This window comes from Loxodonta africana, chromosome 12 (assembly GCF_030014295.1).
Source record: "Loxodonta africana isolate mLoxAfr1 chromosome 12, mLoxAfr1.hap2, whole genome shotgun sequence".
In the NCBI taxonomy this organism is placed as follows: Eukaryota; Metazoa; Chordata; class Mammalia; order Proboscidea; family Elephantidae; genus Loxodonta; species Loxodonta africana.
The window spans coordinates 65,583,339-65,611,189 of record NC_087353.1 but is presented as its reverse complement, the minus strand read 5'-3'; the positions used below and the strand labels follow the sequence as shown (position 1 = coordinate 65,611,189).

Below are 27,851 nucleotides of genomic sequence, written 5' to 3'. Positions count from 1 at the left end.
CGAGACATATGCACATGTGTACCTTTATCGGTGGTTAAGCATGAGATTACTAACTGAAAGACTGGCAGTTTGATCTCACCCAGAGGTGCCTTGGAAGACAAGCCTGGTGTTCTCTTTCTGAAAGGTCACGGCCTTGAAAACCCTATGGAGCAGTTCTACTGTGCACACATGGGGTCTCCATGAGTCTGAAATGACTCGATGTTCAACTAACAACACTACCTTTAACTAGAGGGAAATGCATTTATCTCTAGGGTACCATTTGATGAGTTTTGACAGGTGCATATACCTGTGTAACCCATATCGCTGTTGAGATTCAAAGTATTACCATCATTCTAGAAAGTTCCCTCATGCCCCATCCCAGCCATTCCCAGCTTTGAGAGGTACCTGCGGTGGCCATGAGGAGACTGTTGTGACTGTTCTTCACCGAAGGGAGTTACCACCTGCTGGAGGCTCCACTTCTGCCCCACTTACTGGCTTCTGCCCCTCTTTGCCCTTCACAGGAGCCTTGAACCTGGAGAGTCCATGGCTGATGATCTCCGCAGCTCACAGGCTACATTGGCCACAGCACGCCATGTTCCAGGCTATCCTGGAGCTGACACTGGGCAAGGCCTGGGCCCTCAAGAATCTGGTGGTGAACGTGGCCTTGAGGAGCCAGGGCTGGAACAAGGAGGGCAAGATCCACATCTACACCCCGAAGACCACCTACCTCCGGGTGAGCAGTGCTTGGCCACCCCCTGCCCCTGTACTGGACGACCATCCCAGCAGAAGGAGCTGTGTGGGGCAGAGCAGAAGGGTCCCCAGGGAGCTCTGACCACCCCAACACATGAGCCTGATTTCCTCGCTGTTTGGATCTTCCATGCAGAGGAGGGAAACCCAAGACCCATGGGTCATACCAGCCCACAGATGTGGCATGTTTGGCTCACCCAGCGTTTACAACAATCAGAATTAGCTGCCAAGTGAACCTGAGAGAGGGGGGTATTTAAAAAATCTGGATTTCCATACTCTTTTTTTGTGTGTTCATTAGGTGAAAGTTTACAGAGCAAATTACATTCCCATTCGATAGTTTGAACATGAAGTATTTCATGGCCTTGGTTTCATTCCCCACAACGTGTCAGCACTCTCTCCATTTCCACCCTGGGTTCCCCATTTCCTTTCTCCCTGATTTTCTACCCCTTCCTGCCTTCTCATCTTTGCTTTTGGGCAGATATTGCCCTTTTGATTTTATGTAATAGGTTGTTCTAAGGAGCATTTGTCTCTTGGGTAGATTCCCACATTCTTGCTTCACAGCTGAGGGGAAGTAAAATGAAATCTGAAGATAGGTCTTATGGTACCTTGGAAACAAGTAGCTGTAAGTGAGGAACAATAGGGCTTTTGCCGAATATTTCCAAAGATGTAGGTTAGTTTTATACCCACTGCTGATTGCAATGAAGCCTATGTAGCAGACAGAGCCAGGACAGGCATGAGAGGTGGCCAGCAACTCATGCCGTTGACACACCAGAGGATGGTGGCCTGCCCAGGGTGGTGACAGCAGAGGTGGTAGGAAGGTTCCAGGTTCAGCAGCTGGTTTGAAGGCAGGGCTGATGAATTAGCAGTGGGAGGGAGTGCAGGGGAAGAGACAAACTTGATTCCAAGGTATGGGCCCAAGCAGCTGGCAGAAGGAAGTACCTTTTCTGAAATCAAGCAGCCAGCAGATTCCAGGGGAAAGGCCAGGGGGACAGCAACATATGAGACAAGGTGTGACATTCAGGTATTTGGCTAGAGGTTCAGCAATGCCCAAACCCTGTCTTAGCCCTGTCACCTCCCCTGTAAGGCTCCTAGGAGCCAAGTGAACAAGGAACAGCAGCCAACTGGACCCCCAGCCCCAGGTGTTGCTTCCTGGGCCTGTGCCCAGCATCCTTAGGAGTAGTGGGTTGGGTGTGCAGTCCAGTACAAGGCTACAAATGCTCTATACCTGCCCCCCAAAATCAGGCCACAATTACCCTGGGATCTTCCCAGGCTCTGAAGACCACAGCAGGGATACTTATGTGAGGGAGAGAGGCCAACTGTCCACGTGTGCCCTTTGGGGTACATAGACCCTGCCAGCTAGTAATTAGTGGCACAATGAGATCATATTCCCTCCATGAGCTGAGGAGGAGGAGGGAAAACGGGGCTGGGGCTGGGAAGATGGAAAAGACTTTTTTCTCATTCCTCAAGGCCCCGTAGGAGCAACCAGCTCCTCTTAGTACAGTCAGGAAAGGCCTCACAAAGATGGCATTGGAGGGGTTTTGAAGGATGAGTAGGAGTTCCCTGGGAGGGAAAGAAATGAAAGCGCATCCCAGGGGGAGGAAATAGGGTATGCAGAGGCCTTCCTTGCCTTACTGCAGGTTTCCACGGTGACGGCCTTGGAGCGGAGCCTTTTCCGCAGCTGGAATGAACTCGAGTCAGTCTGGAATGAGCCTGTGAAGAGTGAGATCCATGTGGAGAACAGCCGGGACTGGAAGATCCTTCACTGCTGGCTGAGGGGCCCCCAGAGGGAGCTGAACCTAACTGCGGCCTACAGGCACACGGAATGGGTAAGAACCTGGTGGCCTGTGCTGGGGGCTCCGCCATCCAGAGAGACCTGGAATCTCTCACCTGAGTCCCCTCTCTCTCTGCTTAGATGGGAAAGGGCTTCATGTCCTAGCACTGCCACTAACTTGGCATGTGACCTTGGACACCCTAGTTAGGCCACTCTGAGACTCAGTTTCTTTATCTTCAAAATGAACCCCAACCATATCAGCACAGACCCCAGAACAAAGCTCAGCCTCTGTGAGCCAGGGAACCCAGCTGCTTTATCCTACTGGACCTTGGTGTGGCAGCATGCCAGTGAGGCTCCCCTTGGACTGGTGGGGTGGAGGCTGCAGCCCAGGCCAGCAGCCCTTCTCAGGTTGTAATTCCCAGGGGTGAGTTGGTGGGCAGTTGGCAGCTGCCGTTCAGGTCCACCTCCAGGGCAGGGTGGCCAGCAGCCCACTCCATGTTGCAGCCCCGGCAGACCCACATATCACTGATGGCTCTGAGGACCGGCGCTCAAGGCCAGTCTCAGGGCCTGCAGCTGGAAGGCAAGCTGGAGGAGCTGAAGCATGACGGGAGATCGTACCAGAAGCGAGGGACCTTCCTCCTTAGGTACGTGTACCCCCTGCTCCTAGGGTGACACTCTAAGGCAGGCCACATCCCTGCTAGTCTGCCCCCTACAGAGGTGTCTGGATGATCAAACACTGTGTGCATCACTTGTCCAAGTCCAATTTTCTCATGCAGAAGGTCACCAAGTGGGGGCAGGATGTGCAATGCTGCCTGGAGAGGCCTATATTGGTCTGCTAGGGACCAGCCCCAGTCAGCCCATAGCTCAGAGAAAAGCCACCTCACTTCAAAGCCCCCATATCTCAGCCTTCTTCATTAATATGCCCAAATTGCCCCAGCCTGAAACCTGCTGGGGTGGGTGGGGGGTCTCTTCCCTCACAGGCACAGTTGGTTAAAAAGGCTGTCCCTTGTGTGCAGGAAACAGCATAGGGATGGAATTAGCAGACCTAACCTGAACTCCAGGCATTGCGTGGACTAGCTGTGCAACCTTAGACGAGCCACCTACCATTAATAAAATGACAGCAGTAATGTCAAAAAAGCAGCAGCTCTCATCTCCAGAGGCCTCATTCATTTGTTTAGTCCATTTATGTTTACAGAGTACCTGCTATGTGCCAAGTGCTACTTTAAAAAGGCACCTGGAAATAGCAGAGGAAAAAAAAGGCAGAAATCCCTGCCCCTGGGGAGCTTGAATTCTCTGCATGCATTATCTCTAATAATCCCCAGGTGGGTGGTATTATTATTACTCCCATTTTACTGTTATTTACTATTATTATTATTACCTCCATTTTACAGATGGGAAGACTGAGGTATAGAGGAGTTGAGTCCCTTGCCCAAAGTCACACAGCTAGTGAGAGGCCGAGCCTGGATTCCAGCTCTGGTCTGCGTAATGCAGACCCCATGTGCTGTATGTCCCTTGAGCCTCTGCTGCCCAGTGGTGAGGGTCCCTAGCCATGCTGTCTTTGTTTCCTAATGGTTCTATAAGAGAAATACCACAAGTGAGTGGCTTTAAAGAACAGAAATTTATTTTTATCACAGTTCATAAAGGGGGAAGTTTGACTTCAGGGCACTGGCTCTAGGGAAGGCCCCCTCTGTCAGCTCTGGGGGAAGGTCCTTGTCTCTTTCAGCTTCTGTAACCACAGCTTTCCTTGGCGATCTTCAGGTGGCATGCATCATCCAGCCGTTTGTGCTTGCTTGTCTCTGTTCTAGGTGGCTCAGGTATAGGACACACCCCACAACTGATCTGGCCTCATTAACATAACAAAGTATGCTATTTCCGAATAGGATCACATCTGCAGTTATAGGGGTCAGAACTCCAACACATATTTTGGGGAGACACGATTCAATCTATAATACTGTCTCCCACCTAGGGTTGTCCAGGCAGCTAGTGCGATGGTGACTCTTAGTTGGCAGATTACCAAGCACAAGGCTGACATGTTCTCTCTGTGAGACAGTCTTAACTCTGCAAGACCATGGAAGACCCAGTCTGAGGCTGGGGACACGCTTGCCCCCTGCCCTGCCAGCAGCTTTGATGGCTACAATCTGTTTCCCTCTCCACACCAGGCACCCCCTGGACCTGCCCATCCCACAGAGCCTCTTTCTGCAGGAGACTTTCACAGCTGAGAAGCAACTCCAGCATTTCTCCCTGGAGACCCGCGTGGTCCTGAATGGCCGAGATGAGACTCTGCAGACCATCGTCCTGGGCTACCAGGCCGGGCACCCCTATGTGAGTGCGCTCCGGGGTGCAGGGGGAGGGAGACTGGGGACAGGAGGGAGTTCCCCACCCCACCTCCTGCCCCTCTTACATGTGTATATATGTGGTTGTCTCTCCCAGGTCTGTGCAGGCCTGACCCACCCGTACAGCAGCAAGGCTGTCCCCAGCAACTTGGAGGGATGTCTGGTTACTTGGAATCAGCACACTGTAAGTGAGAGAGATCCCAGAGACCTTTTTACGCCCTCCACCCCAAAAAATCCCAAAACCAAACCCACTGCCGTCAAGTCAATTCCGTCGCGTAGTGATCCTGTAGGACACGGTAGAACTTCCCATAGGGTTTCCAAGGCTGTAGTCTTTATGGAAGCAGACTGCCACATCTTTTTCCTGTGGAGTGGCTGATGGGTTTGAACCACAGACCTCTCAGTTAGCAGCGGAGCGTTTAACCACTGTGCCACCGGGCTCCTTCCCTTTTACCCCCCCAACCCAAACCAAACCCACTGCTGTTGAGTCGATTCCGACTCATAGCGACCCTATAGGACAGAGTAGAACTGCCCCATAGAGTTTCCAAGGAGCGTCTGGTGGATTAGAACTGCCAGCCTTTTGCTTAGCAGCGGTAGCTCTTAACCACTACACCACCGGGTTTCCCTCTTTACCCCAGCCACTCCCAATTCAAGTGGCCACCATTACTCAACTGGGTGACCAAGACATTCTGTTCCACTCTTCCCACCCCCCGCCCACCACCCCAACTACAATCCAGAGGGATTGCTGCAAAATGCTGATATTCTCATGCCACTCCCTTTCTTAAAACCCTCACAACTTCTCTTGGGATAAAGACTCACACCCTGACCCTCTGGTCTTGCTAACTCTTCTAGCTCCCCTCTCAGGCATTCGTTTTACCCAGCTGTGGTTCATTTCCATTCTGGCTCTCTCCTGCCACAGGACCTTTGTACTTCTGTGCTTGGAACTTCTCCTCATGCCTGCCTGCTTCACTTCTGTTCATTGTTTAGGGTTCAGCTCAAGCATTATCTCTTCTGGGAAGCCTTCTCTTCCTCACGTAGCCTCCCCATGCACCCCCGCAGAGTACCCTATACCTTTGCTTCCAACACCTATCACAAATACCAGTTGTGTTTTTGTGTGATTCTTTGATTCATCACTGTCTCCTCTGCAAGTCCATAAGATTCCTGTCTATTGTATTTTTACACAAATAAAGTGCACCTTCTATGTTTGTTTGCCACCTACACCCGCGCAGGTATTTTTGTAAGTGCAGTGTGCTAATTTTTTTTTTTTCCAGCAACATGTAAAAAAATTGGCATAGCTCTGCTTATGAAAATACCTGGGGAGGGAGTAGGGTTGGCAAACAAATGTAGAAGCTGTGCGTTATTTTCTCAAAATATGGTACTTTATTATTGTAGTCCCAGGAACTGATGCATAATAAGAGCTTAATGAATAATTGTTGCCTCAGTGCTATATAAAATCCTTTATATACTGTGACCCAGAGTACGGGTCGGCAAACTATCTGTAATTTACCTGGTAGTAAATATTTTTTTCCTTGTTTTTTTTTTTTTTTTTTTTTAATATTTTAGGCTTTGCGGGATATATAGTCTCATGGCGGGGATATGTTAACTAAGGTGCGTGCACAGCAGCTTTCCAAGATGGCTTCTGTTCCAGAGGCCTCTGGGATTAGTAGCAGGACTTATTATGGGATGTCGTGCCTGTACAGTCTCTGGCTCCCTGGGTTTGACTCCCTGGCTGGGACTGTAGCCCCTTGTTGCCCCTAGTTGAATGTCACACAGCGGTCACAGATGGATGTTCTGCACGTGTCCCTGGGGCTGGTTTTCTCCAGCTGCTTCTGAAAGGCCATTTTAAAGAAGTTTGCAGGCTATTTTTAGGTACCCTGCCCCCTTGTTCTGGGGTATGGCTTTGTTTCTGCACCCTGGCCCATTTCTTGTTACTTTGTTTGCAGATTTAGAGGCTCCTCTGTTACTTGTCTTAATAAGCACCTGTGTTCCACACCGAACCCCCTATTACCTCCCTGATAGTATAGTCTATTTCTCTTTGACTTGCAGTTCTCCTCTAACCACACCAGTCTCTTTGCTGTTCCTCAAACAGGCACCCTCCAATCTCAGGGTCTTTACTCCCTGTCTTAGTCTCTGTGACTACTGCTCGACTCTGCCCTTGTAGCACAAAAGTGCCATAGATAATACATAAATGTATGGGTATGACCATGTTCCAATAAAACTTTATTTAAAAAAGAGGCTAAATTTGGCCCTGTGGACTGAGGTTTGCTGACCTGTGACGTAGAGGGTCCTAGTTTTTGTCTTGCTAGAAACCTATGTTTGGCTATGTGTCTTTTGCAAATTATTTCAAGTGTCTGGACATCAGTTTACTCATCTGTGAAATGGGGACAGCAATACCCATCCCTTATGCAGTGAAAAGTCCCTGGGTGGCGAAAATGGTTTTTTCTCCTACTAAAGATTGGGAGTTTGAACCACCCAGTGGAGCTGTGGAAGAAAGGCTTGGTGATCTACTTCCGTAAAGATTGCAGTAACTAAAACCCTACTGTGTAACACAGAGGGGTGCCAGGAGTGGGGATCTACTCAACAGCAACTGGTTTGGTTTTTTAGTTTATGCAGTGGCTGTGAGACTTGAAATGAAATGACTTATGACGTATTCGAGTTACAACAAACCACACTTACAACCATCTGTGGTTTTTTTTAATACATCTTATCGTTAGTAATGTGTACTACGTACAGTGTTGCAGCTTTGTGATTTGCTGATGTTATCGTTCTCAGGTGTAATGTTTCCAACCCTCAAAGACAAATAAAGATCAGATTCTTAAAGATACTGAAAATAAAAGGCAGTAATAATGAAAACTAGGGAAAAAAAAAAAAAGATTACCGACAGAGTAGTCATCAAAACAGAACCCTGTTGTAAGTCAGGGACTACCTGTAAAATAATCTCTTTTAAGTACTTAAGGGAAACCCTGGTGGCGTAGTGGTTAAGTGCTGTGGCTACTAACCAAGAGGTTGGCAGTTCGAATCCACCAGGCATTCCTTGGAAACTCTATGGGGCAATTCTACTCTGTCCTGTAGGGTCTCTATGAGTCAGAATTGACTAGATGGCAACAGGTTTGATTTTTTTGTTTTTTAAGTACTTAAGACATGATTAATAGGCCCTTCTCAAGGTCTCGTTCCTGACCCTTTTAGGAGAAGTTGAAGCTCTGGGAGATGGCCCCATTCTCCAGTAACTATTTGTTGAAGACCCACTATATGCCAGGCCCTGGGCAAGGAAGAGAGTGGTATATTCTCCACACACACACCCTCCCCTCCCCCACCCCATATACAGAGGTCTGTTGGATGGAATGTGAGGCTAGGCCAGCTGTTGAGCAGCCAGACCTGCCCTTCCGGGGCCTCACTTCCCTGTCAGTTAAATGAGGCTGGGAATGACTCCCTGGAGGTTAGGGAGGTGAAGTCCCGGGAGCTTCGGAGGGGAAACATCGGGCAGGATGACAGCTCAGAACACCTGCAGGAGTCCTTCCCAATGGTGTTTTCTTTTTTTTAACCGGAGATTGCAGAATGGCGCCGTGGGCCAAATCCAGCTTGCAGATGTGTTTGGCTTGGCCTTCTCAGCATTTAAAAAATATTTTGAATTAATTGAAACATTAAAAAAAATCAGATTTGGGGTAAAACACAGACTTCTGCTTCTTAATCAGAAAATCTGACCATATTGGGCCTAAAACCCTACCTGACAACAACAGGCTAAAACCCAATAGATGGTTCCTTCAATTTAATTTAGTTTTTTTTTTTTTTTAAGCATGTCTTTGTTTAACGACACACATTGTTTTCCTCTTCTGGATCTTCTTTTTTTCCTCCCTCCATCTTGGTTCTAAAAAATCCATTATTCTTTTAAAGGTGTACACACACCAGTGATAAATTCTGTGCCAGAGTCTTTTAAACTTCTCAGTCTACATAGATGGCAGAGGGCGGCAGCATGCTACTGTGTGCTTGGTATTTGTTGTTGTTAAGTGTTGTTGAGTCGGCTCCGACTCATAGCAACCCTACGTACAACAGAATGAAGCACTGTCTGGTCCTCCGCCATCCTCACAATCATTGTTGTGCTTAAGCCCATTGTTGTAGCCACTGTGTCAATCAATCAATCTTTTTGAGGATCTTCCTCTTCTTCGAGGACCCTCTACTTCACCAAGCATGACGTCCTTCTCTAGGAACTGATCCCTCCTGATAGCATGACCAAAGTATGTGAGACTTAGTCTCGCCGTCTTTGCGTCTAAGGAGCATTCTAGCTGTACTTCTTCCAAGACAGATTCGTTCCTTCCATGGTATATTCAATATTCTTCTCCGGCACCACAATTCAGAGGTGTCAATTCTTCTTCCCTCTTCTTTATTCATCGTCCAATTTTCACATGCATAGGAGGCGATTGAAAACACAATGGCTTGGGTCAGGCACACCTTAGTCTTCAAGGTGACATCTTTGTTTTTTAACACTTTAAAGAGGTCTTTTGCAGCAGATTTGCCCAAGGCAATGGGTCTTTTGATTTCCTGACTGCTGCTTGATTGTGGGTGTTGATTGTGGATCCAAGTAAAATGAAATCCTTGACAACTTCAGTCTTTTCCCCATTTATCATGATGTTGCTTATTGGTCCAGTTGTGGGGATTTTTGTTTTCTTTATGTTGAGGTGTAGTCTGTGGTTGGCATTTAGCAGAAGCTAAATTGTTGCTGGGGGCAGTGGTAGTTCAGTGGTAAAAATTTTTTGTCTCCCATGCGGGAAACCTGGATTCAATTCCTCACCAACGTACCTCACCCACAGCCACCACTGTCTGTCGGAGGAGGCTTGTGTGTTGCTGTGATGCTGAACAGGTTTCAGCAGAGTTTCCAGACTAAGATAGACTAGGAAGAAAGGCCTGGCTACCAACTTCCAAAAATCAGTCAACAAAAACCCTATGAACCACAATAGCCTGATCTGAGTCTGATCATAGGGATGATGCAGGACTAGGCAGTGTTTCATTCCATTGTGCATGGGGTCGCCATGAGTCGGGGCTGGCTCAACAGCCTTTAACAACAACAGGTAATTGTTGAGTGAATAAATGATTGAGTAACTGTGTGTTAGTTTCCTACTGCTGCTTTAACAAATTACTGCAAATTTAGTGGCCTGAAACAATACCGATTTTATCTTAACAATTCTAGAGGTCAGAAATTTGAAATGGGTCTGTTTCACTGGGCTAAAATCAAGGTGTTGGCAGCACTGTTTTTTGTTTGTTTTTGGAGGCTCCCGGAAAGAATTCTGTCCCTTCCCTTTTTCCAGCTTCTAGAAGCCACCTACCTTCCTTGGCTCATGGTCCCTTCTTCTATCTTCAAAGCCAACAGAGTAAGTAGCACATCTAGCCTCTCTCTGGCTCTGACCCTCCTGCCTTTCTCACAGGAACTCTTATCATTGCATTGGGCCAGCTTTGCTAATCCCGGATCATCTCCCCATCCTTAACTCAATCATATCTGCAAAGTCCCTTTGCCATGTGAGGTGATATGCTCACAGGTTCCAGGAATTAGGATGTAGACACCTTTGTTGTTGTTGTTAGCTACCATCGCGTTGACGCCAACTCACAGTAACCTTATGTACAATGGAATGAATGTGAGTCCATTGTTGTGGCTCTTGTCCAGTCCATCTCACCAAGGGTCTCCCTCACCCTCACTGGCCCTCTCCTTCACGAAGCGCGATATCCTCCTGGCATTGGTCCCTCCTGATGATGTCTACACAGCAAGTGAGTTGGACAGTATTCTTGTGATCCGTAAGGTTTTCATTGGCTAATTTTTGAAAGTAGATCACCAGGCCTTTCTTCCCAGCCTATCTTAGCCTGTCAGCCTCACTGGGACATCTCCACCATTGGTGACCCTGTTAGTATGTGAACTACCGCAGGCATAGCTCCCAGCATCATAGCAACACCAAGCCTCCATAGTAAGACAACTGATAGATGGTGGGGACATCTTTGGAAGTCCATCATTTTGCCACCCACGCCATGAACTAAATATTCTTCCAACCCAGCACTGCTTTTAGCTTGGGTTTCAGGCTATAGCTAGTGATTCTGCATTCTTCCAAATATTCACCAAGCACCTACTATGTGCCAGAAGCCGTGCTGAGTATTAGGAATACAGCGATGAACAAAACAGGCTAATACTAGGGCACCCCCTTTGGACAAGATGCAGGCACATTTGTCCCCTGGGGGTCACTCCACTTGCCCTGTCTGTGGGCACTGGAGTTGACCATTCCTGTGTAATAGGTCCCCATGCTCCTGTCCCTAGTTTTTCAAGTTTTTAACTTTTTTAATTGTAATTTGCCAATTCAGCATTTTTCACTTATACTATTCTTGTGTGCAGTTTTTGCCCTAGATTCCACTTTAACTCATGGATCTTGGGTCCATTTTCTTCCAACTACTGGGTTCCCAGGGTGGCATCTGCAGGTACTTAGAGGTGGGAAGCAGCCTCTCAGTGGCTCTGATTCTCGTACCACCAGGCTACGAACCGGGAGGTCAAGGCCACCTTGAAAGTCAACCAGAAGGTTGTGCTGCACTTGAAGGGTCTGCACCGTGACAGATCTCGGCATGGGAAAACCTGGCACAGCCTGGCCCTGGACATGGCCCACACGTCCCAGGTACCGGTTCCCAGGTCAGGCCATGCTAGTCTTTGCCCTCCAGGCTGAGGTCAGCTGTCTGCGGGACTAAAGCAGGCTGTCTGTTTCTTACAGCTGAAGTTTCCCCAGGCCCTGAGCTTGGACGGGGATGTCATCTTCAGATGGAGTCCCCAAGGAGCCTTTGCCTGCGGTGTGGACGCACGAGCTGCAGTCAACCACAACGTCACATCCCAGGTCGGGACTACATTCTCCTCCCTTACTGAGAAAGGAGGGGCTTTAATGTCAGAGTGCAGGCAAGATGGCCCTGGGAAGCTGACAGCATAGTCCTCATTTTGGCAGTGTGTGTGTGATTAGTCAGTGTGTCTTGGTTATCTAGTGCTGCTGTAACAGAAATACCACAAGTGGTAGCTTTAAGGAACAGAAATCTATTTTCTCACAGGTCAGGAAGCTAGAAGTCTAAATTCAGGGCACCAGCTCTAAGGAAACGCTTTCTCTTTCTGTCAGCTCTGGGGAAAGTCCTTGTCTTTTTTTCAGCTTCCATTCCTCGGACACCTTCATGTGACTGTGTCTTCCCCTCGGTTTTCCTTCTCTGTGCCTAATCTGTTCTTTCGACATCTTAAAGGTGATTGTTTTAAAACACACCCTGCACTGATATGGCCTTGTTAACATAACAAAGAGGGTCCTATTTCCAAATGGGATTATATGCACAAATATAGGGATTTAGGATTTACAAAACATATTTTTGGGGGACACAGATGAATCCAGAACAGTTGGGATGAGCTGACTGTTGTAATAAACAAAAGTGTGTTCACCGTGAAAGGTTATTCCCTGGTCCTGTCACAGTACAGTGTGGCTGTGCTCCACGTAGTCTGTCAGAGATCCAGGCTCCTTCCACCTTGTGTCTCTGCCCTAGCTGGCAGATAGGGGAGAGGAAGGGTGAAGAATTATGCAGGAGGTTTTATGGGCCAGGCCCATAGCAGTACATGTCTTCCTGCCCAGGATATTGGCTAGAATATATCACATGACCCCACCTAGCTTGCAAGGGAGGCTAGGAAATGTAGTCTTAGCTGTGTGTCCAAGAGGAAAATGAAATGCGGTTTGGTGAATGTATAGCAATCACTGTAGGTATATTTGTGCATTCATTCATTCATTTACCATATACGGATTGTGTCTGCTGTGTGCCAGGCTCTGTTAAGTACTGAGGATGCCCAGGTAACCGTGTTTCTGTCCCCATCTTCAAGGAGGTTGCAGTCGAGTGGGCTTTTAGCATTATATAAATCCAAGTTCAAATCCCAGCTCCACCTCTGACTAGCTGTGTGGCCATGAGAAAATTACTTAACCCTGCTGAGCCTCAGTTTTGCTAGCTGTGAAATGTGCATAGTTAACACAAGCCCGGAAGAGCAGCTTTAGAGGATTAAATGAGGGGACAATCGTAAAGCCAGTAACACAGTGCCAGGCATAAGCAGGCACTATAGCAGGTGAAGTACGGGGTCTGGGGTCCCAAAATTGTCCTCCTAGCTCCATAGCTAAGGCCTCACTTCCTAAGCTTCCTTCCAAGTAAGGCAACCTGAGTAAAACTTAGGATTGAGAAATGCTGAGGGAGGATGGAGGTTTCTAGGATCTGCTGTTGGGCCTGCTTTGGGCAAACTCTGGGATGACTTATTCCCCTCCTCCCCCACCAGCCAGCTACCTCCAGGTCTCTCCGTCTCACGCCTCTGTTCCCTCTGACCTCCGTTTCTCTGACTCCCCCTCCCAACAGGTCTTGGTCCAGCTGAATGGGTCGGACTCCCACTTCGTGTTTTTCTTCCAGCTCAGACATCCCCATGAGCCAATGTTTCCTCCAAACTTACAGGTATACACAGTGGTCCCTTGGGGAGAACCTTGAATTGCCTGCCAAGTGCTGCCTCTGAGAAGCCAGGTTGCTGGGAGATGGGGCAGAAGGAAAGGGAGGAAGGAGAAGGGAGGGAGGCCACCCCGTGATGTACTTCGCCAAACAGCCCCTCTGAATCAAGAACAGATGGCAGGGAGGTTTCCAGACCCATCATTTGGAAGTGATTGTCCAGGCGAGAAGAGCTTTTCAGCTCCCTGGGGGTGAAGGGATCACATTTCATCCTTGAGAATGGAGAGAACCAGAATTCGCCCCTCAACATCCTGGCCAATGTTTGGGTTTGGGAGAGGCCCAGGGGATCTTTGTGTGCGATCCTTTAAAGAAGTTCTTTTTTTCTCCCTAATCATCTTGCTAATTTATATTATTTTCATGCCCAGCTTCATGTTAGATCTGATTAGATCCTCATTGTTCGTTTGCTTTTTTTTTTTTTTTTTAATTGTGTTAACAAAACATTTGCTGTTTCAACAACCTTCACCCGTACAATTCGGTAACATTAATTATGTTCATCATCAATCATCAACATTAACCATTCCCATATTTCCCCATCACCCTTCCCAGAAGCTCCATGTCCCCCAAGCATTGTGTCTTCCTTTCCCCGCCCTCTTGCCCACCCCTGATAATCACTGTTAAACATTGATTTCTATACGTGGGGCTGTTCTAGGTATTTCATCAGTGGGATCATACATTATTTGTCCTTTTGTGATTGGCTTATTTCATTCGTTTATAGTGTTTTCAAGGTTCATCCATGTCATAGCAGGTATCAGGACTTCATGTCTCTCTATGGCTGAGTAATACTCCATTGTATGTATAACCAAACCAAAACCAACCTTATTGCCATTGAGTCAATTCCGACTCGCAGCGGCCCTATGGGACAGAGTAGAACTGCCCCATAGGGTTTCCAAGGGAGCGGCTGGTGGATTCAAACTGCAGACCTTTTGTTTAGCAGCCAAGCTCTTAACCGCTGTGGCGCTAGGGCTGCATTGTATGTACATATGCCACATTTTGTTTACCCATTCACCTGTGGAGGGACATTTAGGCTGTTTCCACCTTTTGTCTATTGTGAGTAGTGCTGCGTGAACATGGCTGTTCAAGTACCTGTTTGCAAAGAAGTTTTTTTGACTAAGGGTATTTTTGCCCAGGGTGGGGTAGCAACCCTGGAGGGTTTCACTCTTCAAGGAAAATGAGTCCCCTTTTTCAGGGACAGGAGGAAGACCTCCAGGTAGACAGGCTCCCCAGGGCCAGCCCTTGGAAAGCCCCAACACATTTGTTTCTTCGTTGGACGAGGGCTGTGTGCTAGGTATACAGAAACAAAGCAGTGGAGTCTGGGAGACAGAGTTGTAAACAGGTAACCCTGATAGTGCCAGCCCTGGAGGGCAGACGGGGCAGAAGGCGGGGGGACCCTTTAATTCAGCTTCTCGATGCCTGCTGCGTGCTCAACACTATGTTGGCGGGTTTCAGAAACTCGAAGGTAGACTGAGAACAGCTCTGGCTTCAGGGACTTGATCATTCTCAGATGCGTGTTTTTTTCATGGACAGAGGTTTTGAAATCTGTGGAACTGGAATGTGTCTGAACATCGACAGCATTGCCCAGTGTTCATTACGGCACTATTGACAATGGCCAAAAGGTGGAAGCAACCTAAGGGTCCGTCAGTGGATGAATGGATAAACAAAATGTGGTCTGTCCATAAAATGGAATACTACTCAGCCATATAGAGAAATGAAGTCCTCATACATGCTATGACACAGGTGAACCTGGAAAACATTATGCCTGGTGAAATAAGTCAGACACAAAAGGAAAACTATTGACCACATCTACCGGGCCTCCACCAGACTGAGTCCACTACAACTAGATGGCACCCGGCAACTGCCACTGACTGCTCTGACAGGGATCACAATAGAGGGTCCTGGACAGAACTGGAGAAAAATGTAGAACAAAAATTCTAACTCAAAAAGAAAGACCAGATTTGCTAACCTGACAGAGACTGGAGAAACCCTGAGAGTCTGGTCCCCGGACACCCCTTCAGCTCAGTAATGAGGTCACTCCTGAGGTTCATCCTTCAGCCAAAGATTGAACAGGCTCATGTAACAAAAGGGGTACACCAGCCTTGGGGCAGGAACTGGAAGGCAGGAGGGGACAGGAAAGCTGGTAATAGGGAACCCGGGGAGAGTGATGACATGTCGTGGAGTTGTTAACCAGTGTCCTAGAACAATGTGTGTACTGCTTGATGAGAAACTAGTTTGTTCTGTAAACCTTCATCTAAAGTACAGTAAAAAATAAGAAAATTAAAAATATATTGTATGTCCAAAATCATAAAATAAAAAGGCAAATGAAAAACCTAAATAAATAAAAGCAATATTTATTTTCTTCTTTAAAAAAAAAAAAGGACAACTATTGTATGGTCCCACTTAGATGAAGAGAATAGGCAAATGCATAGAGACCAGGGCTGGGAGTGGGGCAAGTGGTTAACAGGTTCAGCTGCTAACAGAAATTTTGAGGTTCGAGTCTACCCAGAGTCGCCTCCTGAGTCTTTGTCATACCTTCGCATGGTGCCTTTGCTGTCCACGTGCTGTGTGGGAGTGCTTGGACCTGGAGTGGCTCAGGAAGGCTTCCTGGAGGAGGGGGCCCAAGATCTCTGAGGGGAGAGGAGGTGTTTCTGAATAATGCCCTCCCTGCTGCACCCCCAACCTCCCATAGGCCCTTCCTGTCACTCCCTCCACCACTGACCCCTGTCCTACCCTGCTGCAGGTGCAGGTGGCTGCCTGGCGCTCTAAAGAGCTTAGCCTCAACAGCTCCCTGTCCGTGCACATAGCCGGCCGGAAGCTGCTGCTGCTGGAGGCCGTCACCAGCCTGGACATGCAGAGAGGCAGGCTGGGCTGGGCTGGGAGCATCCTCCTCCACCAGGCTATCCTCCGGGCTCCCAGGGCTGTTGAGCTGCAGCTTTCGGGCCAGATGGCCCCAACAAGGTAATGGTCCCCAGGGGGCCTGCAAAGGGGGAGATGGGGCCTCTGAGGCTAAAGGGCTGGTGTCCTGGAAATGGCAGAATCACTCTTTTTTCACTCATGTCTAAATTACCCCAGTTAGAGCCATTCTTGGGTCTAAGGCATTGAGAGAACGGGAGAGAGAGGCATTCACTTCTCTGCTTTTGTCATTTATTCATTTTTTGATTATGAGAACATTCATTATAGATGACTTGGTGGATTATAATAAGGTATTACAAATAAAACAAAAATCACTAAAAAAAACAACCAAACCTGTTGTCATCAAGCCAGTTCCGACTCATTGTAATTCTGTAGGACGGAGTAGAACTGCACCATAGCGTTTCCAAGGAGCAGCTGGTGGATTTGAACTGCTGACCTTTTGGTTAATGGCGAAATGTTTAGCTATTTTGCCGCCGGGGCTCTGTTTTCACATATATATAATATATGGATATATATAGTATGGTATGGTGGTCAAAAGGAGTCCTGGTGGTACAAATGGTTAAGTGTTCGGGTGCTAACTAAAAGGAAAAGTTAACAGTTTACCACCCAGCTGCTTTGTGGGAGAAAAACCTAACCTGCTCCCGTAAAGGTTACAGCCTACTTTTAAGAACCATCTACAGGCAGTCCCCCGGTTAAGACCATCTGACTTATGGACAGCTAGTACTTAAGGATGGACCTCCATAAAGCCTATTGTATTAAAAATTTGAGTTAAATGCAATGGTTCATAATAACGAATGCACACGTTACTTTTACTTTGCGATGCTCACGAAAACATTGTGTGGTTTGGAAGTTTTTCTTAAGTGTTTTGTGTATGTAGAAAGGTAAAATATGTACTAAGACAAACATTTCACTAACTGACGCTAAATAAAAAAAGTATGTACCTGTTCTGACTTGCCTACAATTTCGACTTGAAGACAGACTTAGGAACGGATCTTGTTTGTAATCCGGGGACTGCCTGTATGTGGGATCAGACTGACAACAGCAACTTGAAAGGACAGATAGGAAGCTTAGGGGCCAGTGAGTTTATGTTAATAGAGGAGGGACAACTCAGAAAAGGGGTGAGAATGGTTGCACAACTTGAAGAATGTGATCAATGTCATTGAATTGTACATGTAGAAACTGATGAACTGGTATATATTTTGTTGTGTATATTCTCAACAACAAAAATTATAAAAAAAAAAAAAAATTATAGCCTAGAAAACCTTATGGAACAGCCCTGCTCTGTCCCATGGGATTGCTATGAGTCAGAATCGACTGGCTGGCACCCAACAACAACAATAACATGATGGTCAAGAGGAAGAGAGCTGGCGCCAGACCACCAGCGTTTAAATCCTGGCTCTGCCGCTTGCTGCTCTGTGACCTTGGCTAAGCCCCTCTGCCCTTCTGTGTCTCTGGACTGGCTTCCTAGGGTTGTCCTAAGTGTTGGCTGAGTGCTGGACTGAGCTCTGAGGCAGCGCCTGGCCAGCATACATGTTCACTACCCACCACTGCTTACCGCTGCTAATTTGAGTACTGTGCCCTGCTGGCACAAATTACATCCCCATCAAATGTTCTCTCTTGCCTCTGCAGTCTCAGTTTTGTCCCTAGCTTTGGCGTGAATTCAAGAAGACCCGAGGCTTTGGACATGGTCTTAGATTTATCATCTATAGCTGTCTGTTCATGTCCAACTGCCTGTCCTTTTCCCCAATCTAAAAAGTATTTGAGGCAGATTATAAAAATGTATATTGTTCTAGATCAGGAGTTGGCAAACTTTTAGTAAAGGGACAGACATATGGTAAATATTTTCAGCTTTGTGGGCCATGCAGCCTCTGTCTCATCTACTCAACTGCTGTTCAACACAAAAGCAGCTATGGATGATATTAGAACATGGCATGGCCATGTTCTAATAAATCTTCATTTCCAAAAACAGACGGTTGGCAAGATTTGACCTATAGGCTGTAGTTTGTCAACTCTTGTTCTAGATTTAAAATAATACATGAGAAAATTAGGGTGAAAGGAAAAAAAAAAAATGGGAAAATGATATCAGTAAATGCAGTGTCTGCCATGAGGTCCTCTACATTTTTGAAGCTGAGCAGAATATTTGACTCTGAGTTTCCTAGCAGCCATTGCAAAGAGAGAAACCATCCCAGGGCAGTATTTGTAGTGGCCATAAGGGATGCGCACACGCACACACACCTGTGTGCATGTGCACCAAGGAAAGCATGGCTCGTTTCTTTCCAGTGTTGATACTCAATAGAAGTATTTCGTATGGTGTTGTATAAAAAACACACTGTGTAATATTAGGAACCATGTCCCTGTCCCATTTCTCCTGGAGGTTTAACAACAGGCTTCCTGGGGCTATCTCTGTCCCTCACCATAATAACATGAATTGATCATTGATTATAATCAGGAGCAAGCACTTTATAGTCACAATTTCATTTAATTCTATAAACAACCCCATGCAGTAGGTACCACTAACTGGTTATAAGAGCTTTGAATAAATTACTTACCCTCTCTGTACCTCAGTTTCCTCATGTGTGTAATACTTGTAACTAAACCCATTGCTGTTGAGTTGATTCTGACTCATAGCAACCATATAGGATAGAGCAGAACTGCCCCATAGAGTTTCCAAGGAGAGGCTGATGGATTCGAACTGCCGACCTTTTGGTTAGCAGCCAATCTCTTAACTACTGCGCCACCGGGGCTCCCATCTGTGTAATGGGGATCATAATGTCTCACTCTCGTGGGACTTTTGTGAGCAGTCAGATAGTACGTGTAAAGTGCACATGTTTTAGTTAGCTGTTGCTGTGTCACAAAGCCCTCCAAAGCACAGTGGATTAAAATAACAACCATTTTTTTTGCTCATGATTCTGTCAGTCATATGTGGACAGGGCTCAGCTGGGTGGTTCTGCTCTGTATAGCGTCAGCTGAGGTCATTCTCTGGGTCTCCTGGTCAACTTCAGCCTTCAGCAGAGTCAGCTCTCAGCCAGACACATGCATGGTCTAGGGACTGGGGTGGGCTGGAAGGCGCCAGCAGACTTCTCTCACATATCTAGCACCTCAGTGTCCCTCCATATGGTCTCTCTCTTGCTCCAAGTGGCTAGCTTGGGCCTCCTCACAGCAGGGTGGTCTCAGGTTAGTCAGACGTCTTACGTGGTGGCTGAGTTCCAAGAGGGAGCATTCAGTGTGAAGGTGAAAGCTGCTTTCACACATGTAATACCCAGCCTTGGAAGTTACACAGCCTACCACATTCTGTTGATTAAAAAAAAAAAAAAACAGGCCAAGAGGTTAGCCCATATTCAGAGGGAGGAGAAATAGACCCCCTTTCTTAATGGGAGAGTGGCAGTCACCTTGCAAAAGAGTGTGTGGGTTGGGAGCTATTGTTCTGGCCATCTTTGGAAACACAATCACACCTGGTAAAGTGTTAGTACCTATCAGCATCAGTATCATTATTAATATCAGCTCAATATCAGTGTTTTATTCCCCACTTTAAAAAGGAAGAAACTGAAGCCCAGAGAAGATATGTCCTCGTCCAAGTCTACACAGTAGCACTTTTGGGATATGAACTCAGCTTGGCTAACCGTAAAGTCCATCATCTTAACTTCCTTACTAAACTGCCTCCCATGGACTGAGGGTCCACTAAAATCAACCCTGTGATGGGCCTGGATGGTGGGGTCTAGGAACCACATTTTCTGGCCTGGCCTACTTACTTGAAGGGGAGAAATGTTAGGTATCTAGAGGGATGGATGCCTCCCTTTATCATCCCCTTATATCTTTCCATTCTAGGATTTGGTTGTTTTCCAAGGCACTGCTGGATCGGAACAAAGCACAGCTTCTCTTGAAGGTAGCTGAGGAGTGGAGGGGAGGCTGGGTCCTGACCCTGCAGAGCCAAGCCCAACACACAGTGGCTGACTGGGCAGCGGTGCCCCGCCTCCTGACCCTCGTGGGCATGCTGAAGCAGAAGGAGATGCTCAGAGAGGGTGAGGGCCTAGGGGATACATGGGGACAGGGGCAGTGGAGGTCTTGGGCAAGCACTTTATATTTAACCACAGGGTTAAAGACCAAGTTCAAGTCCATTGGTACCCTATCCCAGGATCTCACACACTGGTGATACCCCTTCATGAGAAATTAATATCCACTTTTCCTTTATATCAATATGGACACATGAGTTCCTATTTAAGTCAGTGTAATTTAATCTGTTATAATGGGTTTTTTTTTCTGGGTATCAGTACTTACTTTGATGCTCAGCTTTCCCACACTTGGCCATTGGAAGTCCCTCCAGGTTGGCTCCTGTGTCCTTTCCCCCATCTATCTTGCCACAAAAAATTTCAAACATACTGCAAAGTTAAAAAAATTACATAGTCAACAACCCTATACCCACCATCTAAATTATAAAATCACTAATATTTTGCAGTATTTGCTTTATCACCTATCTATCCATCCATTGGAAACCCTAGTGGTGTAGTGGTTAAGTGCTACGGCTGCTAACCAGAAGGTCAGCAGTTCGAATCCACCAGGCACTCCTTGGAAGCTCTATGAGGCACTTTTGCTCTGTCCTTTAGGGTCACTATGAGTCAGAATTGACTTGACAGCAGCGGGTTTTTGGTTTTTATCCATCTATCTGTCCAGTCATCCATCCATTTTATTTTTTGGTACTTTTCAGAGTGAGTTGCAGACCTTAGAACACCTTACCCCTAAACAGTTTAGCACACATACCACAGACTGTTGTTGTGTGCCATCAAGTGGATTCTGACTGATAGCAATCCCATGTGACAAAGTAAAACTGCCCCTTAAGATTTTCTTGGTTGTAATCTTTACAGGAGCAGATTGCCAGGGCTTTCTCCCACGGAGTGGCTGGATGGGTTTGAACCGTCAACCTTTTTGTTAGCAATCAAGTGCTTAACCTGTTACACCACCAGGTTTCCATATGGCATTAACCAGAGTTCAGTATTTGCTTACGGTCCTCCCTCCCGCCCTTCCTTCCCGCGATATAAAATTTACATACAGTGAAATGTAAAAATATTAAGTGTATATTCACTGGGTTTTGACAAATGCATTCACCCATGCAACCCAAACCCCTAACTAGATACAGAGCATGACCATCACCCCAGAAAGTTCCCTTGAGCCCCTTCCCAGTCAGTCCCCGCCCTCACCCCCGAGGCAACCACCCTTCCAGCTTTTTTCCAGCATAGGCTGGTTTGGCCTGTTCTAAAACTTCATATAAATGCGATCATACAGTGCATACATAGTCTTTGTTTTAAGACTTCTTTTTCTGAGATTCATCCATGTCATTCCATATGTCAGCAGTCATTTCTTTGTATTGCCGAGTAGTATTCTGTTGTGTAAATATGCTGTAGTTTGTTATCCATTTTCCTGTTGATGGACACCTGGGATGTTTCCATTCAGGGCTAGTAGGGATAAAGCTGCTGCAAAAATTCTAATATAAGCGTTTTTGGATGTAGGCTTTTCATTTTTCTTAGGTAAATAGCTAGAAGTACAATTTCTAGGTCATAGGGTAAGTGTAAAATGTTTCTGGTGGTACAAACAGGTTGTGCTCACCTGCTAACTTAGAGGTTAGCAGTCCAAACCCACTCAGCACTTCACGAAAGAAAGGCCTGGCAGTCTGCTTGGGTTTTTTTTTTCCAGGGTAAGTGCATGTTTAGTTTTCTAGGAAACTGCCAGAACTTATCCCAAAGAGGAAATATTTTGCACTGTTGCTTCTTTGTGGAGTTCTGGCTGCTCCCCATCCTTGTCAACACTTGGTGTTGTCAGGGTTTTTAAAATAACAGTAATCTTATATAATGGTATCTCATTGTGGTTTGAATTTGCATTTCTCTGGTGACTAACGATATTGTTGAACACTTTTTACGTACTATTAGCTGTTCGTTTATCTTCCTTTGTCTAGTGTCACATCTGTTTTATTTGCATGTTTATTATTGGGCTATCTTTTTTTTTTTTTTTTAATTGTGGTAAAATACATGTAACAGAAAATTTACCGTTACAGACACTTGGTATATGCGTAAGGCTGTGTAACCACCACCGCTGTCTCTTTCCGAAACGTTCTCATCATCCCGAAAGGAAACCCTGTACCCATTAAGCAGTTATTCCCCATCTCCTCCCTCCCCCCTTTCTAGGGACCACTAATCTATTTTCTGCCTCTATGAATTTGCCTGCTGAATATTTTATATAAATGGAATCATACAATATGTGGCCTTTCATGTCTGATTTCTTTCATTTTGGATATGTATGCAAGATTCATCCATGCCGTAGCATGTATCAGGACTTCCTCTCTTTTTATGGCTTAATAATATTCTGCTGTAGGGATAGACAACACGTTTATCCCTTTATCATTCGATGGACACTGGGGTTGTTTCTACCCTTTGGCTGTTGTGAATAGTGCTGCTATGAACAGCCATGTACAGGTTTTTGTTTGGACACCTGTTTTCAGTTCTTTTGGGCATATGTCCAGCAGTGGGATTGCTGGGTCATATGGTAATTCTATGCTTAATTTACTGAGGAACTGCCAGGCTGCTTTCCACAGTGGCTGTACCAGTTCACAATCCCAGCGGCAGTGGAGAAGTGTTCTGATGTTTTCACATCCTTGCCAACCCTTATTTTTTGTTCTTTTTTTGTGAAAACCATCTTAGTGGGTGTGAAGTGGTATCTCATTGTGGTTTTGATTTGCATTTCCGTAAGGAGCCATGGTGGCCTAACGGTTAAGCGCTCCACTGCTAACCAAAAGGTTCCTGGTGCAAACCCATAAGCAGCTCGCTCAGTGGGAGAAAAAACGAAGATTTGCTTCTATAAAGATTATAGCCTAGGAAACCCTATGGGGCAGTCCTGCTCTGTCACATGGTATCACTGTGAGTCAGAATAGACTCAAAGGCACTTAACAACAATGACATTAACAACTAATTAACAATGACACTTAACAACTAATGCCATTGAGCGTCTTTTCATGTGCTCATTGTCCATTTGCATATCTTCTTTGGAAAAATGTCTATTCAAGTCCCTTTTCTGTTTTTCAGTTGGGTCGTTTGTTTTTCTGTTGTTAAGTGATAAATTTCTTTATCTATTCTGGATACTAGACCCTTATCAGACACATGATTGGCAAATACTTTCTCCGGTTCTGTAGGCAATCTTTAAACTGTCTTGAGAATGTTCTTTGATGCATAAAAGTTTTTTATTTTGATGAAGTCTAATTCATTTTTTAATTTTGTTGCTTGTGCTTTTGGCCTCGTATCTGAAAAGCCGTTGCTGCCCAGTCCAAGGCCATGAAGATGTGTTCCTCCTAAGAATTTTATGGTTTTAACTCTTATATTTATGTCACGGATCCATCCTGAGTTAATTTTTGTTCCATCACAAGTGGGATATGGTCCTCTTGAGCAGGAGTTGTGCCTTTGTGTTAGTGTTGCTGTTGTATGCCACCGAGTTGATTCAGACTCCTAGTGGCCCTATAGGACAGACTAAAACGACCCCGTGGGGTTTCCTAGGCTGTAATCCTTAGGGGAAGGAGCCCTGGTGGCACAGGAGGTCGCTGAGAGTTTGGTAGTTCGAACCCACCGGCTGCTCCACAGGAGAAGAAGTGGCAGTCTGCTTCCATAGAGATTCCAGCCTTGGAAACCCTGCGGGCCGTTCTGCTCTGTCCTGTAGGATCACTGTGAGTCGGAATGGACTCAATGGTAATGGCAACAGAATCTTTACAGGAGTAGATCACCAGACCAGGTCTTCTCTCCTACAGAACCTCTGAGTGGATTTGAACCGCCGACCTTTTGGTTAGCAAGCAAGCACTTAACCATTGCACCACCAGGGCTCCTTACTTGTATTAATGGGCGTCCTGTATCAGGCTTGATGCTGTTTGCCAACTCCCTGTCAGGTTGTGAATTAGCTCACTTGGTCCTCAAAACTTCCTGGGAAGGAGCTGGTGTCATCGGGTCCTTTTCCCAGGCCTGCTGTCTCTGGCGTGAGTTAGAATCACATCACGACCTTGGTAATTCCTACCCCATGGTTCTTTCCCCTGTTCCCCAAAGCAGCCCAATCTCTGATTCTGGGCCACTCTGTGTGGCTTCTTTCCCATCTTCTGCAGGCAGCATCAAGGTCACTGCCGACTCAGCTGTGCTGGGCTTCCTGCTGCGGGACAAGCATGAGAAGACAAGGAACAGCACCAGCGTGCGCAGCATGACCTTCGTCCTCACCCAAAACAGTAGCCAGGCCTTGCCGGGGAAGCTCTGGCTGAGGGGCCAGCTGCAGGCCCAGCAGGGGAGTTTTCTGGGCCAGGCTGCCTTCCATGCTGATGCAGCCAGCCTGGCTCTGGGTGGGGCCTGCACCTGGGTCCCTGGGCAAGGCCACCTCACGGGTAGCCTGAATCACAACATCAGCACCTTGAGTGTTGCAGGTAGGAGGGGTGGACAGGGCCACAAAGACAGGCCCTGGAACCAAGGGAGGGGGGAGACAAACCCATTGTCCTTGAGTCAATACCGACTCATAGAGGCCCTACAGGACAGAGTAGAACTGCCCCCTAGTGTTTCCAAGGCTGTAAATCTTTACAGAAGCAGGCTACCGTATCTTTCTCCAACGGGGAGGCAGGTGGGCTAGAACTGCTGACCCAAATCCCTGCTCCCAGCTCCGTCTCTGTTTCCTCCTCCTCCCAGCTTCTCCCAGCAGCTTTGGAGAGGCCTGAGCCTTAGTTTACGTCTTCCACCTTCTTTCTCGTATTGTTATTCAGCCACAACAAATGGGTACAGGGGGACCATCATTACGATACGGCGTGGACCATCATTACGATACGGCGTACTTCCAAACCCGACAGCAAACAGCTCCTGCCCCAAGCCTAACCCAGGGCTCCGTGCCTCCCAATTCAGCTTCTGCCATGGGAAAAAGCTCAAATGTCCCCCGCCCTGGTACCTTGGGGACATTCTTCGAGGCCTGGAGGGACCCCAAGTTGCAATGAGAACATGCTCTCTCTCTCTGACTCCCCTCAGGCTTCCTGAGAACAGGCCCCCATCCTCGGGGCCTGCAGAATCTGGAGGGGATGCAGGACTTAGCACCTGTTAAGTATGGTGACAGTGCCATTAGGCTGGAACAGATGAAACTGCTATTTTTGTGCATCAGAAATGGTTGAATACTGGCAGTTTCATGTGGTTCGATCTGCTGTATTTGGGGGCAGTGGGGCCTGGGAGCGTGGTCTGCCTCGGGGCTCAGGGAGCCCTGCAGAGAGAAGGAAGGCTGAAAAGGGGCCCACGTTCTGGCCCTGCCCTGTCCCCGATTGGGTAGACTGGGCTTGGGCCTCTCAGTGGCCCCTCGCCCTCCCTACGCTGGGCCTCTTATCCACAGGTGTCCCTGAAGAGACAGAGCTGGTCTTGTTACTCATGCGTGTGGCCTCCAACCACTCTGTGCACAGGGGGCTGTGGAGTGGCCGGCGTCAGCCAGACACCTCCCTGGGCCTGGCAGTCGCATCCCCCGGCTCCACAGACAGCCTTAGCCACACCATGCCAGGCCTGCAGCACCAGGGCATCCGCTTCTCCATGGATGGCAGTGGATACTTCCAGGTGGGTGAGGGGTGCTGGGCCCGGGCACCCTCAGTGGGCAGCGGGCTCGAGAGACACAGAGCTTTGCTTCTGTCCAGAGCACAGAACAAGGACTGGTGGCTGGGCTGACAATGAGCTTGGATGGGAAGCAGCTTCAAGTGGACCTGAAGCAGAGGAGAGAGGGTGGCCATGAGGGGCTGGCCCTGGGGCTGCAGCACAGCTTCTCTACACTGCTGGGCGCCCTGCCCTCCCGGCTGCAGGTGAGTCGGCCTGAGACTCCCTGCCCAGCTGCGCCCGCTGCTCTTTTTGCTGGGTGGTCTGGCCCAAACAGGGGCCACCAGAGCCCTCCTTCCGGCCTTGGCTCCTTTAGTCACCATCTACTCTCTCCTGCCTGCCCCCAACCTCCCACCTACCCCCCCACCTACTCTCTAAGCTCCCACTTAGCTCTTCCCATCCCCTACCCCTTTCACCCTCCTGTCCCCAACCTCCCACCTGCCCTTCAACCTCTCACCTGTCCCCCAACCTCCCATCTGCCCCCCAACCTCCCACATGCTCCCAGCCTCCTACCTGCTCCCCAACCTCCCACATGCCCCCAACCTCCCACCTTTCCCCCAGCCTCCCACCTGCCCCCCAACTTCCCACTTGCCTCCAACCTCCCACCGGCCCCCCAACCTCCCACCAGCCCCGCAACCTCCCACCTGCCTCCCAACCTCCTACTTGTGCCCCAACCTCACACCTACCCCCTCCTACCCACTTACCCTCCAATCCCCCATCTACGCCCTCCCACCCACCTATCCCCTCACACCCACCTATCCTCTCCTACCCACCTACCCTCCAACCTCCCACTTAGCCCCCTCCCACCCACCTGTTCCCCAACCTCCTACCTACCGCCTTCCACCCACCTACCCTTCTCCTCCACCCTCCCATCTCCCCTGCCATCTTCCCCTCTAACTTCCCATCTGCCCACCACCATCCCTCCTTTTTTCTCCCCTTCCTTTCTTTCACCTATCCCCCTTTCCTTCCATCCCATCCCCCTGTCCTCCCGTCCACCTTCTCATCTGTCCTTAAAACCCCCACCCCTCCCCCACCTCCCTTCTCCTGAAAGAGTGATTTGGTGCAGCCAATTGGGAGGGCACCTGGCCCCATGTAACAAAATCACAACCGCTGAAACCTTCACCCACCAGCTTCACATCTGGGCACCCCCTAGAGAAACACATGTCCCCCTAGACAAGGGTACACGCAGGCAGATGTCTGTGGCAGATTGAAAACCAGGAAGCCTCCCTGTGCCCATGGCAGGGATGGCTCAGCCCTCCAAAGTGTGCAGAAGGCAGGAAGGGTGACAAGGGCACGCAGCCCAAGGCTAGGTGGTGAGGTTTGAATCCATCCCTCACTGATGAGGCCTTGGACAAGAGACTTGATACTCTGTGCCTCAGCTTCCTCATCTGCAAAATGGGACTGTTATCAATTCCTGACTCCTACAGTTACTGAGGAAACCCTGGTGGTGTAGTGGTTAAAAAGGCTGGCAGTTCGAATCTGCCAGGCTCTCCTTGGAAACCCTTTGGGGCAGTTCTGCTCTGTCCTATAGGGTCGCTGTGAGTTGGAATCAACTCGATGGCAATAGGTGGTGAAAGTTACTGAGGAGCCCTGCTGGGACAGTGGTTAAGCACTCAGCTGCTATCCAAAATGTCAGTAGTTCAAATCCACCAGCCACTCCTTGAAACCTTATGGGGCAGCTCTACTTTGTCCTGTAGGGTCACTAAGAGTTGGAATTGACTAGACGGCAACGTGTTCATTTTTTAATGGTTACTGGCAACATCTGAGGAGAAACTACTTAAAGCAGCGCCTGGCACACACAAGCTGTGTGAGCGTGTGCTCCTTACCTCCATTTATGGCAACACTGCAGCTTAACACTCAGGGCCCTGTATAAACCTCTCTTGAAGAATTGTTTTCCCAGAGGGGAACTCCACAAAGGGAAATGGGTAGAGCTGGCTCTTGGCACTAATGGTAGCTCACTTGAGATCCAGGTCGGGG

At 47.9% G+C, this 27,851-nt stretch overlaps 1 protein-coding gene across 9 annotated transcripts in view; it reads left to right on the top strand.

Annotated features, from left to right (window-relative positions):
• The window catches only part of LOC104846619 (uncharacterized), a 157,555-nt gene that overhangs the window by 68,208 nt on the left and 61,496 nt on the right, over positions 1 to 27,851 (top strand). For 6 of the 9 annotated variants that reach the window (XM_064295590.1, XM_064295589.1, XM_064295586.1 and 3 more), the window contains 14 exons: positions 501 to 712; positions 2,364 to 2,552; positions 3,002 to 3,141; positions 4,657 to 4,819; positions 4,928 to 5,014; positions 10,128 to 10,190; positions 11,331 to 11,468; positions 11,562 to 11,681; positions 13,207 to 13,299; positions 16,082 to 16,299; positions 20,080 to 20,273; positions 24,380 to 24,688; positions 25,627 to 25,841; positions 25,919 to 26,080. In XM_064295590.1, coding sequence (XP_064151660.1) covers positions 501 to 712; positions 2,364 to 2,552; positions 3,002 to 3,141; positions 4,657 to 4,819; positions 4,928 to 5,014; positions 10,128 to 10,190; positions 11,331 to 11,468; positions 11,562 to 11,681; positions 13,207 to 13,299; positions 16,082 to 16,299; positions 20,080 to 20,273; positions 24,380 to 24,688; positions 25,627 to 25,841; positions 25,919 to 26,080 — 2,303 coding nt within the window. The remainder of the gene's footprint in view (positions 1 to 500; positions 713 to 2,363; positions 2,553 to 3,001; positions 3,142 to 4,656; positions 4,820 to 4,927; positions 5,015 to 10,127; positions 10,191 to 11,330; positions 11,469 to 11,561; positions 11,682 to 13,206; positions 13,300 to 16,081; positions 16,300 to 20,079; positions 20,274 to 24,379; positions 24,689 to 25,626; positions 25,842 to 25,918; positions 26,081 to 27,851) is intronic. The other 3 variants (XM_064295591.1, XM_064295585.1, XM_064295588.1) reach the window with 2 other exon arrangements.